This window comes from Gekko japonicus, unplaced genomic scaffold, assembly GCF_001447785.1.
Source record: "Gekko japonicus isolate JY-2015 unplaced genomic scaffold, Gekko_japonicus_V1.1 scaffold1729, whole genome shotgun sequence".
Taxonomy (NCBI): domain Eukaryota; kingdom Metazoa; phylum Chordata; class Lepidosauria; order Squamata; family Gekkonidae; genus Gekko; species Gekko japonicus.
The window spans coordinates 309,570-326,729 of record NW_015170938.1 but is presented as its reverse complement, the minus strand read 5'-3'; the positions used below and the strand labels follow the sequence as shown (position 1 = coordinate 326,729).

General features: G+C 45.9%; 1 protein-coding gene across 5 annotated transcripts in view; it reads right to left on the bottom strand.

The window, feature by feature from the left end:
• The window catches only part of IGF2BP3 (insulin like growth factor 2 mRNA binding protein 3), a 138,867-nt gene that overhangs the window by 46,203 nt on the left and 75,504 nt on the right, over positions 1-17,160 (bottom strand). For all 5 annotated transcript variants that reach the window (XM_015418861.1, XM_015418862.1, XM_015418864.1 and 2 more), the window contains exon 5: positions 17,092-17,155. In XM_015418861.1, coding sequence (XP_015274347.1) covers positions 17,092-17,155 — 64 coding nt within the window. The remainder of the gene's footprint in view (positions 1-17,091; positions 17,156-17,160) is intronic.

Genomic DNA, 17,160 nt, shown 5'->3' with positions numbered 1-17,160 from the left:
ACAAAGAAACAAAGGGGGGTTCTTGTTTGGGGGGGGGGGGGATTTTTCTGCTGCACTTCCAGCACCGCCGAAAGAAACCATTTGGCCATAGGCCAGAAAAGAGGGGGTAGAAAGAAAGTCTGCCGAAGCAGACAGTGAAGAAAGGAATTCCTAACTAACTAAACTACAACTAAAAACTAGCTAACTACAAATTTTAGAAAGGGAGAGAAGGAGGCCGAAGCAAAAGTCCTTTTTACCGATTGAGGCATAGAAGGTCCTACCAGCGCGGCGGTCAGAAGAGAATTGGTGGGATGGTCGTGCCCCTCCCCTAGTCATGTGCACTGAGCCCGGCACATGACAGGGGAGCGGGCGCGAAAATCCCTTTAGCTTTCTACAATACCAATTGGTGTCGGTGCAGGTACACTATATCCCAGGGTGTGATGCAGAGAGACCATGAATATCAGCTTTTCCCATCTAAAACACATGCTTTGAGAGAGCGGCACCCCCTTCTGTCAGTTCCTGCTTATCCACTACAAACATGCCACTAACCACTCAAAAAATGAAAGGAGCTCACAGCTGGGCAGAAGGAAGGAAATGCATGCCTGCACAGAAGATACGTCAGTGAACAACAGGTACAGGTGGAACCCTGTTTTTTATTGTCTGTCTTCTGTGCAGACAGTTAAGAGAGTAGTACAGAAAGCAATCACTTGTAGTGGTGGCCTTTGTGGATGCATATTAAGTAGCCCTTTCAAAAACTGATGGGAAACCCTGTGGGAGAAACATTAGAGCCCTCTTTTGGAACATGATGGACAGATATAGCTGCTAGATGAACTTTAATGGAGAAGTCCAGTCCAGCTGAATTCAGCTGGACTGAAGACAGTCCAAAAAATATTAGGAAGATAGGAAACATGGTCCTCAGAAATGGACCATAAGGAAAAATGGTTCCTTTTATTGGAATATGAGTAGTGCACAGAAGGGCTTCTGGACTGGGTCAATACCTTCTGCACTTGTGCAGAAAAGGCCATGTGTGTTGCTGGATTCTCCATGCCACCGGGCACAGCCAGGTTATATCACAGTGAGACGTGCATATAATCAACCCTTGCTTGCTAGCACAGCTCTGAAAACGAAATCTGGTGAGGCCAAAAGGGCACTGTAAGTATACAATTCACGTTCTGTGCTCAGATCTTAACAATAACCTTGCTGACCAGTGGAAATGTGGGAATAAGTAACAAAGGGCACTCCGTTCAACTGATTCAAAAAGCATCCCCTACTGAACAGGGGTCACTGCCTATCATTGAACAAAAAACATTGCATTTGCCTGTGTCGTGAACAAGTTGATGTGGGTTAACTCCCCAAAGGTTGAAAATAAGTTGCAGGCAGCAGTCCCTTATAGACTATTCATTATGGGAGAAGGGGAGTTCCCCTCCACCAGAACAGGGACCTCAAGAGTTACCTTGAGGTATGAATGCTACAGTTACACTTTCTAATAAACCAGTTCTGAAAGGGTCACATCTGGCCAACTGAGTAATAGCAGTTGTGGATGCCATTAAAACCTAATAATTTTTGTATAAGTAAGGTGGGCTGACAAAAGTCCTGTAAAAAAAGATCCACTGTCGCCTTTAGAGTGGCCCCTCTGTCCACTGGTAGAAAGGCCTTTGCCTCTGTGGAATTCAGAACGACACCAATAAATTGGGCAACCTATGCCAGTACTAGCATAGACATTGCCCAGTTAACAACTAAACTGAGGCGTTGACAGGTAAGTAATGTCAAGTTCATGTGAGCTGTGAGCTCCTGCCTTGACAAGGACAAAAATGAACCAGTCGTCAAAATATGGAAAAATTGAGCAGCTTCATCCAGAAGTGAGCTTCTACAGCTTCTTATATACATTGCAGAAACCCTAGACACAGTTGCCAGACCAAAGGGGAGAGCAGTGTACTGAAAAGCAGTGTTACCATACCGAAATCAAACATACTTGCATTGATCTTTGGGTATAGAACCATGGAAGTAAGCATATTTCATGTGTAGTGGTTAAGTGCACGGACGCTAATCTGGGAGAACCGGGTTTGATTCCCCACTCCTCCACTTGCACCTGGCTGGATGACCTTGGGCAAGTTGTAGTTCTGATAAGAGCTGTTCTTCAAAAAGAGCAGTTTCTGTCAGAGCTCTCTCAGCCCCACCTACCTCACAGGGTGTCTGTTGTGGGGAGGGGGAGGGAAAGTAGTTTGTAAGCCGCTCTGAGAATCTTTTGGGTAGCGAAAGGCGGGGTATAAATCCAATATCATCATCTTCTTCTAAAGTCCTCCACATGTATTGTTTAAGGAATTCAATTACGGAAGACAAGGTGAGCATGCAATATTAGGCAACTGTAAGAACCAGTATAACCTGTGAAGATCAAGGATGGGCCTAGTGCCCCCATCCCCCTTACTAACAAGAAAAAACCTGCAATGAAAACCCCACTGGGTAGTACCCCCAGGAACAGCCTCAGCTGTCCCTTTAAACAGTAACTCTGTTTGTTATTGTAATGCAGGAAAGGGATTATCAATAGCAGACAAAGAAGACTTGCATGGAGGCTTCCTCTTAAACGCTACGTGCTACCCCCTTTCCACAAGGGACAGGACCCATGAGCCTGAACAGAGTGCATGCCACTCATACAGAAAAGGTACTAGCCTGCCCTTAAAATTCAAGGGGCATGGTGGGGGATAAGGTCTGTAGTCAAAATAGTTGTTTCTGAGGGGGCTGTTCAGATCCTTAGCTGAGTGGGATTGGGTCCCAGATTTTGGCTTATAAAACTCCTTCTCCTATAAAAAAAAAAAGGCAGTTGGCATTGTTGCTGAGGATACTGTTGGTACGACAGGAAATACTGCTGGTCTTGTTGGTGTAAGGAAGAGAGTTCCTGTTGGTGTGGGTAGATCTTCTGGTGGGAAGATTGGGAACTAGCAGCAATGACCCCAAGGATTTTGTTGTCTGCTTGTCTTCATTTGTAACAAGACCTCAGCCATAGTTTTAGAAGTCCTCCACTTACATCAGGAATCCAGAAGCAAGGTGGTTGGTTCTTAGACACAAATGACAGCGAAGCACTATGGCAGATCCTACTGACCAGGCAGAGGAGTCAGCTGTGTTGCGACCTGTGTTGATCTCCTGCTTTGAAAGCCTGATAAGTCTCCATTTGAATTAAGTTCACCAGCAGCTCTAGATATTTATTTATTTACTATATTTATACCCTGCCCATCCTGCGAACAGGCTCAGGGCAGCTAACAAGAGCGGTACAATGTACTTAATTAACATAGCCATAAAATTTAAAACTACATAAAATACATATTAACTCGTACCATATAATAACATGACAGTTAACAATAAAATGCTCGCAATGGTGACAAATTAGATGGCGCGCTCTTCAGATCTAAGTCCACTTGTCCACTAAGTCCACTTGGAGAAAGTTTATCCCAGCAGAAAAAGTTGATGCCCCCACCCCCTCATTATAGCCTTATAGTCTGCAATGCAAAGCTTGAAAGCCACAGAGAATCTACCCAGAGAATCCCGTCTTGGTATTTTCTGGGCTGCATCTCTTCCATAATTAACAAAAAGGTGGAGGGTGGGTAAATAAGAAATTACAACACTCTTATTTGACTGTATAAAAGTTCTCAATTTTCCTAGGTATAGCAGGCACTGAAGAAGGTTTTCCTCACACTGAACAGGTGATATCAGTGAAATAAACAGGTTGCTTACCTGTAACTGGTGATCTTTGAGTGGTCATCTGTGCAGTCACACCCATGGGATTATGCGTCTGCGCTGATCTGAATCGGTGGCATGCAAACCTCACAAACGGATTTTCGCGCCTACCTCCCAGGCATGCACGGGAACCCCACTGCGCATGCCCAAGGAGGAGGGGCGTGGACATCCCACCAGTTCCTTCTAACCGCTGTCAGTTCAATAACCAGAGAAAGTACTGAAGAGACAGCCGTGGGGAAGGACGGGCAAGTGGTGTGATGCACAGATGACCACTCGAAGTTCATCAGTTACAGGTAAGCAACCTGTTTATCTTCTTCGTGGTCTCTGTGTATCACACCCATGGGAGATTGAAAAGCAGTGGCTCACCTGGAGGTGGAAGCTGTCGCAAATTCACTGCTCTGCCAATGAAAGGACTAGACGACCCAGGTCCACTCTGTGGCGTTCACGAACATCAACAGCGTAGTGCTTGATGAAGGTGTTCGGAGTAGACCACGTCACAGCCCCACAGATCGCCGAGGGAGCACAATTTAATAGTCTCGACAATCCATCTGGACAGATGTTGTGCTGAGATCTTTAGCCCTGCGGAGTGACTGGAGTAGGAGACAAATAAATGATTGTCCCTCCTACTTGAACGTGTCCTATTTAGGTAAAAAAAGGAGCACTCTTCTAACATCTAGAGTGTGGAGGAGTCGCTGTTGTCCATCTTCCAGATTAGGGAAGAGATTTGGCAATAGTATCTCAGAGGTTAGATGAAATTTGGAGACCACTTTAGAAGAGAAGAGATTGGATTTATACCCCGCCCTTCACTTGGAGTCTCAGAGCGGCTTACAAACTGCTTTCCCTTCCCCTCCCCACAACAGACGCCCTGTGAGGTGGGTGGGGCTGAGAGAACTCTGACACAAACTTCTCTTTCAGGAACAGCTGTGCCAGAGCTTGTGACTGACCCAAGGTCACATCAGCAGGTGCAAATGGAGGAGTGGGGAATCAAACCCGGTTCTCCCAGATTAGAGTCCGCACACTTAACCACTACACCGAACTGGTTCTCACTTTAGGCAGAAAGGATATGTCAGGCACCAGTTTCACACCATCTGGTAGGAAAACAAGGAAATCCCACAAGGTACCAGTGAATGGATCGGTGGATACAAGTGGAGGAGGCCCTTCATAAATCTTTTTGAGACCGGGTGAGAAAAAAACAGAAAAACCGTCGAAGCCCGGATGGTATGCTGAAATAGCTAACAAATACACTCTGAGTGAGGAGTGCGAGAGCCCCTTCTCTGCCAGTGAGAGCAGAAAGTCTAATCTTGACAGAAGCTGGGGAGACCTCAGAGGGATGTATGGAGGTCACGAAACAAGCCCATTTCCCACTATATGAACGTTCCTGGCATTGAGAAGCACAACGGTGATTCTGTCTGAGAATGCTAAGTGTCCACGAGGTAAGCTGTTAGCTTGTATACCTCGTGGAATACCAGAGCTCCTCCCTCCTCCAGGAGCAGATCTGGCACCTGTGGGAGGGATGGTGCACCTTGGCTAGCGAGAGGAGATTGGCAAATCAAGGTTGCCTTGGCCACCAGGGGGCGATCAGGATGCACCTCATACGGACCCTCATGAGTTTTTGGACCGTTCTCAGCAGGAGAGGCAGAGGCGGAAACATATACAGGAAGTTGTTGTCCCATGGGTACAGGAGTCCGTCTCCCAAAGCCTTGGGATCCTGAGCCTCCCTGCTGCAAAACAGGATGCACTTTGAGTTGCGTCTGGTGGCAAAGACGTCGATGTGAGGCGTACCCCACCTTTGAATCACAGGACGTAGGTAGGTCCAGTTCAACTCCCAGTCGTGATGCTGAGAGAGACCCCTGCTTAGCAGGTCCACATGCACATTGGCCTTGCCAGCGATGTGTGAGGCAATGGGAAAGATGTGCAGCAGTATGCATCAGGCCCAAAGGTCTAGAGCCAGGAGGCAGAGACTGCGGGTTACCGTTCCACCCTGCCTGTTGACATAACTGAGGGCCGTCGTATTGTCAGTTAAGACAGTCACACATTGTCCTGTGAGAAGAGGCTGGAAACATTGAAAGGCCAGTTTGATTGCCAAAAGTTCCAGAAAGTTTATGTGTTTCCTTGAGGTCACAGCATCCCACCTGTGACCTACAGAGAGGCCGTTGAGGTGGGCTCCCCATCCCCACAGCGAGGCGTCGGTTGTGAGGGTGAGAGTAGGTGTGAGAGGACAGAAGGGGATCCCCTCCGTCAGATTGTCTGACTGCAACCACCATAAAAAGAGATTGAGGGCCAGGGTTATATGATGAATGAGAAGGTCCCTGGAAGGGACGACCAGAAGCCAGTCGTCCAGATACGGGAATACCAAAAGGCCACAGAGGCGGAGATGTGCCACAACGACCACCATTGTCTTGGTAAAGACCCGCGGGGCTGTGCTGAGACCAAACGGTAGACTCCTGTATTGGTAGTGGTTGCCACCTATCGCGAATCGGAGGTATTTGCGATGGGTGGGGTGGTCAAATGGAAATAGGCATCCTCAAGGTCGAGGGTGGCCATCCAGCATCCCTGGGACAGGAGAGGCAGAATGACAGGAAGGGATGTCATTTTGAATTTCTGGTACTCTATATAGACGTTGAGGCCGCAAAGGTCTAAGAGCGGGCTCTGCCCATCATCCCTTTTGGGAACCACGAAGTACCGGGAGTAAAAACCGAGTCCCTGGTGATCTAGAGGCACGGGTAGCACCCTTCGATAGAAGTGTGGTGAGTTCTTCGAGGAGGAATGACAACAGGGGAGTGGTGATGACTACAGGAAGAGGTGGGGGTTCCATGAATTCAATGGAATAGCCCTTGGCTAAGATGGAAAGCACTCATTGGTCCGACGTAATGGTGGCCCAGGCCTGCAAATAGGGATGGAGGCAGGTAGGGTCAGAAGAGGTAGACAGGTGGAGGTCAAAGGCCCTGCTTGCCGGGTTTGGGTTGTTTCGGTCAGACAAGTTGCTGTCCAGAGTCGTATCTTTGTCTGGTCTGGTACTGCTGTCTGTTTGCAGACGGGGACTGACGTGGCCTGTAGCCCTCATCCAGTGACGGCTTAGCGTATTGAGGTCTGGAGCCGTAACAAGACCAACAGCGAGAACAAAAGGGCTTGGGGGGGCAGAGACCCCCCAGTGACCTTGAGGCCTTAATGCTCTTATCCATGTCCTGGAGTGTTGAATCAGTGGACTATCGAAAGGTAAGTCCTCTATGTACGCCCTGGTGTCAGCAGGGAGTGCGGTGGTCCTCAGCCAGGAACGCCTACGGAGGGCAACTGTGGACAACATCGTCTTAGAGAATGTGTCTAAAGTATGTTTGGATTAATTGATTATTTGTTTAGAGAGCAGCAAGACTTCCTTTTGCAGCTTCCTGGCCTCCTGACGTTTGTCCTCAGGCACTGAGGTCAAAAGGTTGGCAAAGCGCTCCCAGAGTGAGTACTGGTAACAGCCCATGCACGCAACATAATTAGATGTCTTAATGCCAAGGGCTCCTGCCGAGTAAAAACGACGACCAGTGGAATCTAACTTCTTGCTCTCCTTATCGGAAGGGGGTAGCAAGGGTACATTTACTCTTTGAGGCAGACAACACGACCATGGAGTTGGGCTTGTGGATATGGAGGAATTCAGCCTCCGTCTCTTGGACCCGATACATACGATCCAGACATCTGGATGACACTGGAGCAGGCTTGTCCCATGGGGCCGTAACCGCCTGTAAGAGGATGATCGACATAGGGAGAGCAATCGACGCGGAGGTATGATCCCAGTCCGACTGTGGCCTAGGCGTCAGCCATGGCATTGATGCCGACATCGGATAAGATGTGAACCAACAAGGCATCGTGTTGACCAAATTTCCGTACAAAGAAAGATCCTCCGAAGGAGAGATCGGCAGATTGTCCAACACCGTAGGTCTTGGTGAAGGATCTCCGGCGATTCGGGGCATTCCGAATCTTCGGTGCCAGAGACAAAGGATCTGGAAGGCAATACCGGTGCCACAGGGGTATCCGGTATCGGAGCGACTTTTGGTGGTAAAGCAGGGGTGGAACAGAGTGGTGACGGTGGACGACAAGGTTCCTCTGGGGCTTTGGACTGTGACATGGAAGGCTTGGATTTACGGTGGGGAGAACGTGAACGACGTGAGCCATGATCCCAGTCCGACTGTGGCCTAGGCGTCAGCCATGGCATTGATGCCGACATCGGATAAGAACTTTCCCAGGAAATCACCGATTGGGAACGATCTCTATGAGACCAACGCGGGAGCATTTTGTCGACTTCAAACAGCAAGGCCGTAATTGGTCCAGAGTCGACAGAAGCCTCCAATACCGGGGGGTTCAGGTGCCGGATGGGTGAGTCCAGTAATTTAATCGTAGGCAGCTCTGGTACCAGAGTATCAACAACATCGGCCAGCATAGAGGCGGATGAGGCCTCGTTCAACACCAAGCGCTTAGAAGACTGTCCCCCATCTGATGCCGACTTTGCACGGTGTGGTGGATTCAGTGTCAATGGCGGCAAACGTCTGTGCGATGGGTCTCCCTGAGGCAAATAATGCAGAGTGTGTGGCCGTCATGGGGGGCAAGTTTGCTGCCACAGCCAACACACAGTTTGAAACAACCCCCTCTTTTGGCCATAAAAGAGTAGAATGGTCCAAAAGAAAAGAGTCTTTCGATGAGGTGAAATAATTTTTACCTCGGGGGGGGGAGCGGGAAGCAGCCTGAGGCAGCGGCAACCCACAACGAAAAGCCCCCCCCCTTAAATATCTCTAAGGAACAAAATAAAATAAACACTGTAAGCGAAAAAAGTACGATTTCAATAATCCCTCGTGAGAGGAAAAACGCTTCTTCACCGACTGGCAGAAAACAAGCTGTTAACAGCATGGCGGTCAGAAGAGAACTGGCGGGATGTCCACGCCCCTCCTCCTTGGGCATGCACGGTGGGGTTCCCGCGCATGCCTGGGAGGGAGGTACGAAAATCCCTTTGTGAACTTTGCATACCACCGATTCGGATCAGCACAGGTGCATAATCCCATGGGTATGATGCACAGAGACCACGAAGAAGATCCCCAAGAATCAGAAAAGCTTCCCCAACCGGTGAATCTAAATATAAATTACTTAAAATTTTGACCTTGGGTCTATGGTTGGTAGCGCTTACATCTGCTTCAAGTGACTGGCCCACTCTGGGACTTCTGGGCTTTGGTGCTTTAAAGATGGCTGCGTCTTCTCGCAGCTCCGAGAGATGCGAGCCATGTAACAGAGGATAGGAGGGGGCACGATCTTTTGCGCTCCCCATGGGGCCCTTGCAAAACGGGCTCCTAGCTAGGGGGCTTCTGGAGAGCCCTTCCTCGGCTGACAGCCGATATAGGGGGGCTACTCTCTGCCCCGAAGGTCCTGCCCTGATTCCCAGCATTGGACTCAAAGCGAACGCTGGAACAAGCGTATGGAGGTTTGGCGATTCAACCCTGCCCAGCGAGATCCCAGGGAGACCTGCTGGATCTTCCTGAAGACTGATGAGTGAGTTAAAGTTGAAGCGAGACATCGAAGCCCTGATGCAAAGCCCCCCCAATACAAGCGGGAGGGGGGAGGGGACACCCTACCCCCTAAACGACCTTATGAAGCGGAAACATTACAACAATACTGAAGATCAAGCTCCACTCAGCCACAGAAAAAACAGCCCTTGAAAGGCAAACACAGTTGTTTAAAGAGAGAGAAAGGCCAGGAGGCTTCTATCCAAGCAGCGGTAAAGAAGGAACAGAGGGAAGGGGGCACCGGTCCCTCAGAGCAGGTGACACTTTAGGTGGGAAAATGCTGTTGCATTCACTCTGAAAGGGGGAGGGGCAACCCCTGAAGTTCTTTAGAACTGGAAACTCCTATCCAAGGGACTGCACAGAAGACAGATAATGAATTTAAAGTTTCCATAGATACTGAGTTGTTTCTGTTTATATTTGTTCATTTTAAAATTCTAAGTATAATGAAAGAGTTCTCTTGCATAATCCTAAAGTCAAGTATTCATAAAGAATATATACTTCATTTAGACTTTTGTCTGTTGTGTTCTGAAAGAATTAGGGCACAAAGGGACATTTTATAATCAAGTTGCATCTATTAAAAATTAACCTCTAATTAAAAGAAACCACTACCAATCTTAGACCACCAAATCATTGTCTTTTATGTAATTACAGTATCTTGAAATAGTCACATAGTTCATTATAAAAAGATACTTCCATCATAGTTTTCCTTACAAGTAGTGTTAATAAGTCTTAGACTTTGGGTACTCTGGAAAAAATAAATACATCTGTTGATAAAGGCAGGTGCTTTTTAACTTTAAATCAATGATAATTAACACACTCATGACAGCATTATTAACCTTACCCTTGCTTCAGCATCAGGTTCTTAAACATACTTTTTAAAAAGTCTAATTAAATAGTGGGATTTGTAGCACACTTTGAAATGAATGGTGCTGGAACCAAGCTAAAAAGCAGGAAAATCAATTCTGAAAACATGAAGCACCTTGTAAAAAGGAACAGCTTACACCTGTCTCATGTTTTTCCATGAACTATGTAAGACAGATGGTGTTCAAGCCCAGAGGTCATTTCGGGGGGGAACGTGGGGGATCGCAGTTCCCCCGGGTGAGGTACCGGGGGGCGGGGCACATGACGAAGCCCCGCCCCCTGCTTCCGGCCACCCCGCTTCCAGCCCTCACTCAGCCAGGAGGAGGCAGGAGAAGAGGGAGGGTAAGTTGCTTCCTCCCTGCCTCTCCCCACCCCTGCCTGCCTGGGGCCAGGGAGGGCCTTCGCGGGGCTTCCTTGCACTCCCGCCGGCCTTGCAGGTCCACCGCCGGGCCCCTCATGGGGCTCAGCAGTGGAGCTGCAAGGCCGGCGGTGGCGGCCGGGACCGTTGGGGGCGGGGTATGTGGCCTTATGACACACTTCCGGTGATGTCAGGGTGTGTGGCATATGCTAATGAGTTATGCTAATGAGCTCCCCTAGCTCTTTTTCTACGAAACGACCCCTGTTCAAGCCTAATTTCTAAGGAAATGACTTTAGAAGAATGATTCCCCAACACATGCCCCCTGGAGTTATCATCACTATAGCTTCTGAATTCTAGAGTGACAGTCCTTTGCAGGGAGATGCAGAAAGAAAAACACCAGTCTGTTTTTGGGAATTAAGTGGGCCACAACTTCATTACATACAAAGGATCTGCAACAGACACCAACTAATAACACAACCCGAATACAGTGTGGATACCAGTGTGGTTGCAGAAAAGTCAGCCCCCCCTCTATACAAGATTCCCAAAACATCTGGGTGAACCACCCTGGCTAAAAGTTTCTTCCTTGCCAAGAACGAATACGTGCTTTAGGAAAAGCTGCTAGGCCCTCTCTCCCTAGCTATGAGGTACTGGGCCATGGACACTCCAAGGGGTGTCGTATTCCAGTTCCCACAGCCACCTTAGCCCTGAGATACTGGTTTGAGGAACATTCTTCACCCTTAAATTGATGCCTCACAGTCTGCACACCAAAATTACTGGTTTTAATTGAACTACTTAACCTGCACTACAACCTCCAGGTGAGACCAGAGTAATCTTCCTACATCACCAACCCACTAGGACTTCAGCAAATCCTTCCTCTGACCTGCAGGGTTGGCAAGAAACAAAACCCTGAATCAAAGCTAGTCAGATTCAAAAGGTTAAAAAAATCCTCCTGGGCCCCATCTCACTCCACTAGACAGGGTAGGTACTGCATCTGAAACAAAAAGTCTAGAGGTGGAGCTACACCCCCCCCAACCCATTCAGAAGAAGGCCACATTCAGGCTCTTACCTGCAATGGCTGGCAGCAGAATTTACCTCCACACCCAGTGTGCAACATCTGCTGAACACTGATGAGAATTCATTACATTTTCTACTTTTTGATGCTACTGCCTTATATAGGACTTGCTAATACTACACCAGAGAGCCAGTTTGGTGTAGTGGTTAGGAGCGCAGACTCTAATCTGGGAGAACTGAGTTTGATTCCCCACTCCTCCACATGCAGCTGCTGGTGTGACCTTGGGTCAGTCACAAGTTCTTTCAGAGCTGTTCTCTCACGAGCAATTCTCTTAGAGCTCTCTCAGCCCCACCTACCTCACAAGGTGTCTGTTGTGGGGATGGGGAGGGAAAGGAGATCTACTGCCTTATATAGGACTTGCTAATACTACACCAGAGAGCCAGTTTGGTGTAGTGGTTAGGAGCGCAGACTCTAATCTGGGAGAACTGAGTTTGATTCCCCACTCCTCCACATGCAGCTGCTGGTGTGACCTTGGGTCAGTCACAAGTTCTTTCAGAGCTGTTCTCTCACGAGCAATTCTCTTAGAGCTCTCTCAGCCCCACCTACCTCACAAGGTGTCTGTTGTGGGGATGGGGAGGAAAAGGAGATTGTAAGCCGCTCTAAGACTCCTTCAGGTAGTGAAGAGCGGGGTATAAATCCAATCTTCTTCTTCTCTTCTAAACAGGTTGAAACACTGGAATTCTAAGGTAGCAATACAGATCAATGTCCAGCTTATTTGTGACAAATTTAAGCCCTTTAATTTCAATGGGAGAGTTAAGCACATGCTTAAAATGACTCCTACTGAAATCCATAGTACTTAAAAATGGATACATCAGGTTGGTTTTTGGCCCTACCTACTGCAAACAGTTTAGGAAATCCAACAAATGTTCATAATTCCAATCCAATATGCTTCACACTCTGGTTTCTCTATGAAATTTGGTGCTCCCTGAAATGCACCTGCTTAAATGAAAAGTCATGGCCCAATTATTTGCACTTTCAAATGCATCAGAGTGTGATTTCTCATTAATCAGAGAGTCACACTAACAGAGATTAACAGGTACCTTATTCGCAATGCCATTTGCATGATATGAGCTATTTTCCCATTCCTGGACACCCCTGCCTTTAGCTCAATCTAAGCCAGAGCAAGAGTACAGATGCAGCAGCAACAGTACCCTTACTTTGTTTCTCCAGGCAGGGCAAGCAGCCAGATAGTTTTGGCAGCCATGCTTCTTTTCTGCTACTCGTACAGCAGCTGCAGTGGGGGTTGCACCCGGTTGCCTGTAGGCAACTGTTACTCCCCATAAGCAATGGGGCAAGTACCTAATTACAATATTGCATAAAGGCAAATTAAGCTGTCAGTTATTGCATTAACAATGAGATAGGTAGCACTGAAGAAGCTTGAATCATAGATCATGGTGGATGGAATGATTTCCCATACACAACTGGACCCAACTGTAGCTTTACCTAATATGCTAACAAATAGATCCCATATGTAAATTTTATTATTTCAGTTGATTTTCAATCCTTATGTTTAATATGTTTTTGTGTTCTATTCATTTTCTGCCTCCATTTTCTTACCGAGGTTTCTGTTCTACAGATATACATAGACTTTGTAGATTTAGCAACTGGTGAATATTTATTTAGGCGTATGGGGGTGGGATGCAGTATTAAGAGCAGCTTATTTGAAAACAAGGAAAGACTAAACAGATGCTCAAAGCAGGACACATCTAAAAAGAAAGAAAAGCTCAATATTGCAGGTTGAATTGTTTTTACACGGAAATGGACTTTGCATTTCAAGTTTATGCTGGCCTATCACAGCAGCAGAAAATCTGAAGAACACATGTTTAGGGATTGCCAGAGATTCTTGAGCAACATCTGATGCATCAATAAAGCCAAGATTAGTTGCAAATGTAGTATAGTGGTAGATTTAAAAATCAGCAAACCCCCCATTTTTTAATAATATCAGTTAACCACAAGGTGGCAGAAACTTCCATGTTAAAAAAACCAAATTAATTCTTATGGCAGCCCTTGAACAAGGAGTCTCAAAAATAAACACTACAACCTGAGTGGAGTAAACACACGTACGAATGGATTCCCAAACACAAGTTTTAATACAAAGGATTAAATGTTAAAGACCACGGTTATGTTACTCTGTGAAAAGTTTATAATACAAGAGTTAGGGGATAACAAGTGATAGGATAACTGAAGAACTACCAGCAATTTTCAGTTTTATGTAAATGTTAAAAACACCAGAGTAACAGCAGTAGCTGTCGATTTATAACGTCAAATCAGTGGTTGGCATAGTTTAATACTGACCAGTGCCATTACCTCCAAAACAACCTAGTCAGAAACATTTTCCAAACCTACTATCCATCATCCACAAGTTAGGTGATCAAACCAAGCCAGCTACTCCTACTTCCAACCTTCCCTTTGAGAAAAGGCTGAAGAGTAAACAGCTGTCCTTCAACTTCAGGCACATCTACATTCAATTAGATTCAGTCCCTTGTCAACCTGGCTTTCAGCTTGTGCATAACCCATGAGATCAATAGGCCAAAACTGCACCCTACCTATGGCTTTTGATACTGCTAATCATAAAGTTTAAGCAAAATGACGTTGGGACCCTGCAAGTATTTCTTGAGTAGTCTTGTTTGCACCCAGTGTGAAGGTCTTTTTTTCACCCATTCCCTCCCAAGGACATTCCCTGTGGAATCCTCAAAAGTTAAACTTTCTATATATACACATTAAAATTGAGAGGAAAAAGAGGAGAGAGAGATTTTAAATGAGTCATACCCAGGATGTATTTTTGTACTATGTTGATATTTGTGTTCTTTTTGTTGTTCTCTATTTCTAAGTACAAATGTTGGTTTTTTTCTTATTCATTGTTCATTGCTGTCTTTTTACCATCAAGTCACACCTGACTTATGGTGACCCTGTGGAGTTTGCAAGGCAAGAGATGTTCAGAGGGGGTTTTCTATTGCCTGCCTCCCCGTCATGATCTTGGAATTTCTTGGGGGTCAACCCATTCAAATACAAGCCAGGGATGACCTGCTTAGCTTCTAAGATTTGATGAGATCAGGCTAGCCTGGGCTATCCAAGCCAGGGCATAAATTACTTATATGGTATTAATTTTATTATTTTTTGTGACTACATTTGGATGGCTTTGTTTTGCACAAATTTGTTGTGATATTTGTTATACAGTTTTAATTACTATATAATTTATCTACATAATAACTCTTGTTGTAATTGCCTGCCCTCTGTTTAGAGGTTCTTATTTGTTTTTTCCCCCCCTTGATTGGAGGATTTCTTCCCTTGATTTGATTGTACCATGCTCTAATGCAGGCACGTAGCCACGGTGGGGCACGTGCCCTATCACTCATGGTCCAGGTCCACAACTACTGCTGCCCCCAGCCATGGCTTTAACTGCCAGCCCAGCAATGAGTATGGAGGCAGAGGCTGCATGGCTGGAGTGCATGTTAGCTGCCTTCCCCCCAAATATTAATTGCACCTAGCATGAATGCGACAAGGCACTTAGCAATAGTAGTGGTGGCAGAAGCAGCAACCAGGCGCCCGCCTCCTCCTTCTGTGCTCCCCCTCTTTCTCTCCCCCTCCTCTTCAGTGCCCACTGGCTTTGCAAGGCTGCCAGAGAGCTACTGAAAGGGAGGGGTTGCTTATTCTTAAGCCCCTGAGTCAGAAAATCAAGAAGTCTTCTGTTCAACTCTTATCCTCACCTCCCCTCCTCCCTTCAAGTTTCTTGCATAGATGTCTCTCCCGTTAGTTGCTTTTTAAAAAAAACCTACTGGTTGAGCATTTCATTTGTGCCCCACAGGATTTCCCAATCCCCCACCAACCAAAATTTTCTAGCTACGCCCCTGTTCTAATGACACTTATCTCTCTCCACTGTCTTTCTTCACCTCATGCTTGCTCAATACATGGCTGGCCATAGTTGGACATTGTATGTGGTTGAGTTAACACCATCTAGACAAGACTAATGATGATCAGCTAATCTGCAGAGTTAGACAGGATGGGGAAGGGGAGGGCTAATATAATGCCTATTATATACCCTGCTAAATTGTCTTTGGCAAATCTAAACCCTTGGAACATTTTTTAATCCAACGTCATGTGAGAAACTATAAACTGCAATGTTGACCAAGACTGTCTTTTCAACATTTCTACTTTTTTGTAATCTGTTGGTCAGACCCAGCCATTTTTGTTCATAATCCTGAAACAGGACTAATGTAACACAGTACACACAATAACACATTACACCTGAGCTGAAGCATCTATACCAGGGGTGTCGAACTCATTTGTTATGGAGGGCCGGATTTGACATAAATTGGACTTTGTCAGGCCGGGTCATGTGTGTCATAAAATGTAATGCAAGGTAGCGGAGATATAAACTTTATAAAGGACACAAACACAAAGATTTTTTTTTACTTAAAATAAAAACGTGCCTGAAACATTAGCATTCTTGCAATATTTTGTTTATTTAACAGTCTCTGACACTTGCTGCTCTGAATTATTGCATCAAAATGTCTGCACTGTAGCAATCTGGGAGGGAGAGGAGCCTCAGCCCAGTGCAGAGAGCAGAAGCTTGCCTATCTATCTCTCCTAAGTGATTGAGAGAGTCTGGGAAAGCAAGCTATGATGCAACAGCAGCAGCAGAACTGGAGGAAGAAGCAGGAGACAGCCAGTCCCTTGCGAGCCTGATAGAAGCCCTCTGGGGACCTGATCCGGTCCCCGGGCCGCATGTTTGACACCCCGGATCTATACTGTTAGATTCTGGACGAATGTCAAGTTATTGGTCTTCCTTATAAAGCTTTAAATACCTACAGTCTTATATACCAGAGACTGTCTACATGTCACTATGACTCTGAAGATAAGTAAAGAACACTCTTGTCACATACCATGTACATATTTAAAAAACAAGGGCACACACAGAGGTGTTCTCAGTGCCTGCCCCGCTACTAGAGAACTAAACACTGCCAAAGCTTGAACCCTGACCAGAAGCCTTGTTTGGGTTAACATTTAATAGCCACAATTAAAACAACACAGGGCTAACTTTAATCTGTCTTGGTAAAAGATTTATGTTTTAATATGTATTTTATATTACATGCTTTATATTAGATGTCTTGGAATGGGACAAGACAGACAGTGAACAATTTGTATATTCAGATTATGCAACAATTTTCATTGTAAAAAAGGCTAAGAAAAATATTGGACTGGAAGACCTGGGTGAAATGAAAGCAATTAGATTTATTTTTGCTTTTTTTTCAAGGAACTTCTCTGATACCCACAGTTGCCAATAAATATTTCCATCCACTTCAACATAATTGTCATTCAACCAAACAAATGATTGTAAGCAATTCAACATATGTCCTTGGTTCACAGTTTTGAATTTATAACTCTCTAGTGTTTCAATTATTGTTTTACAAGTAGAAAAAGAAGCCACTAAGCAAGCATTGCAGAAGATTAAGATGAACAGCAGAAGATTACTTCCTATGCCAACTAAATCTAGTTTTAACAAAAAAGAACATAGTATTTTGAAGCAAATGCTAAAATTGTGCTTGATAAGTACTTACTGCCTGGCCTGGTCCTTATTGGCATAGGTTACGTTTACTACTGCAGTCTCTGTGTCAGTATTCACTGGA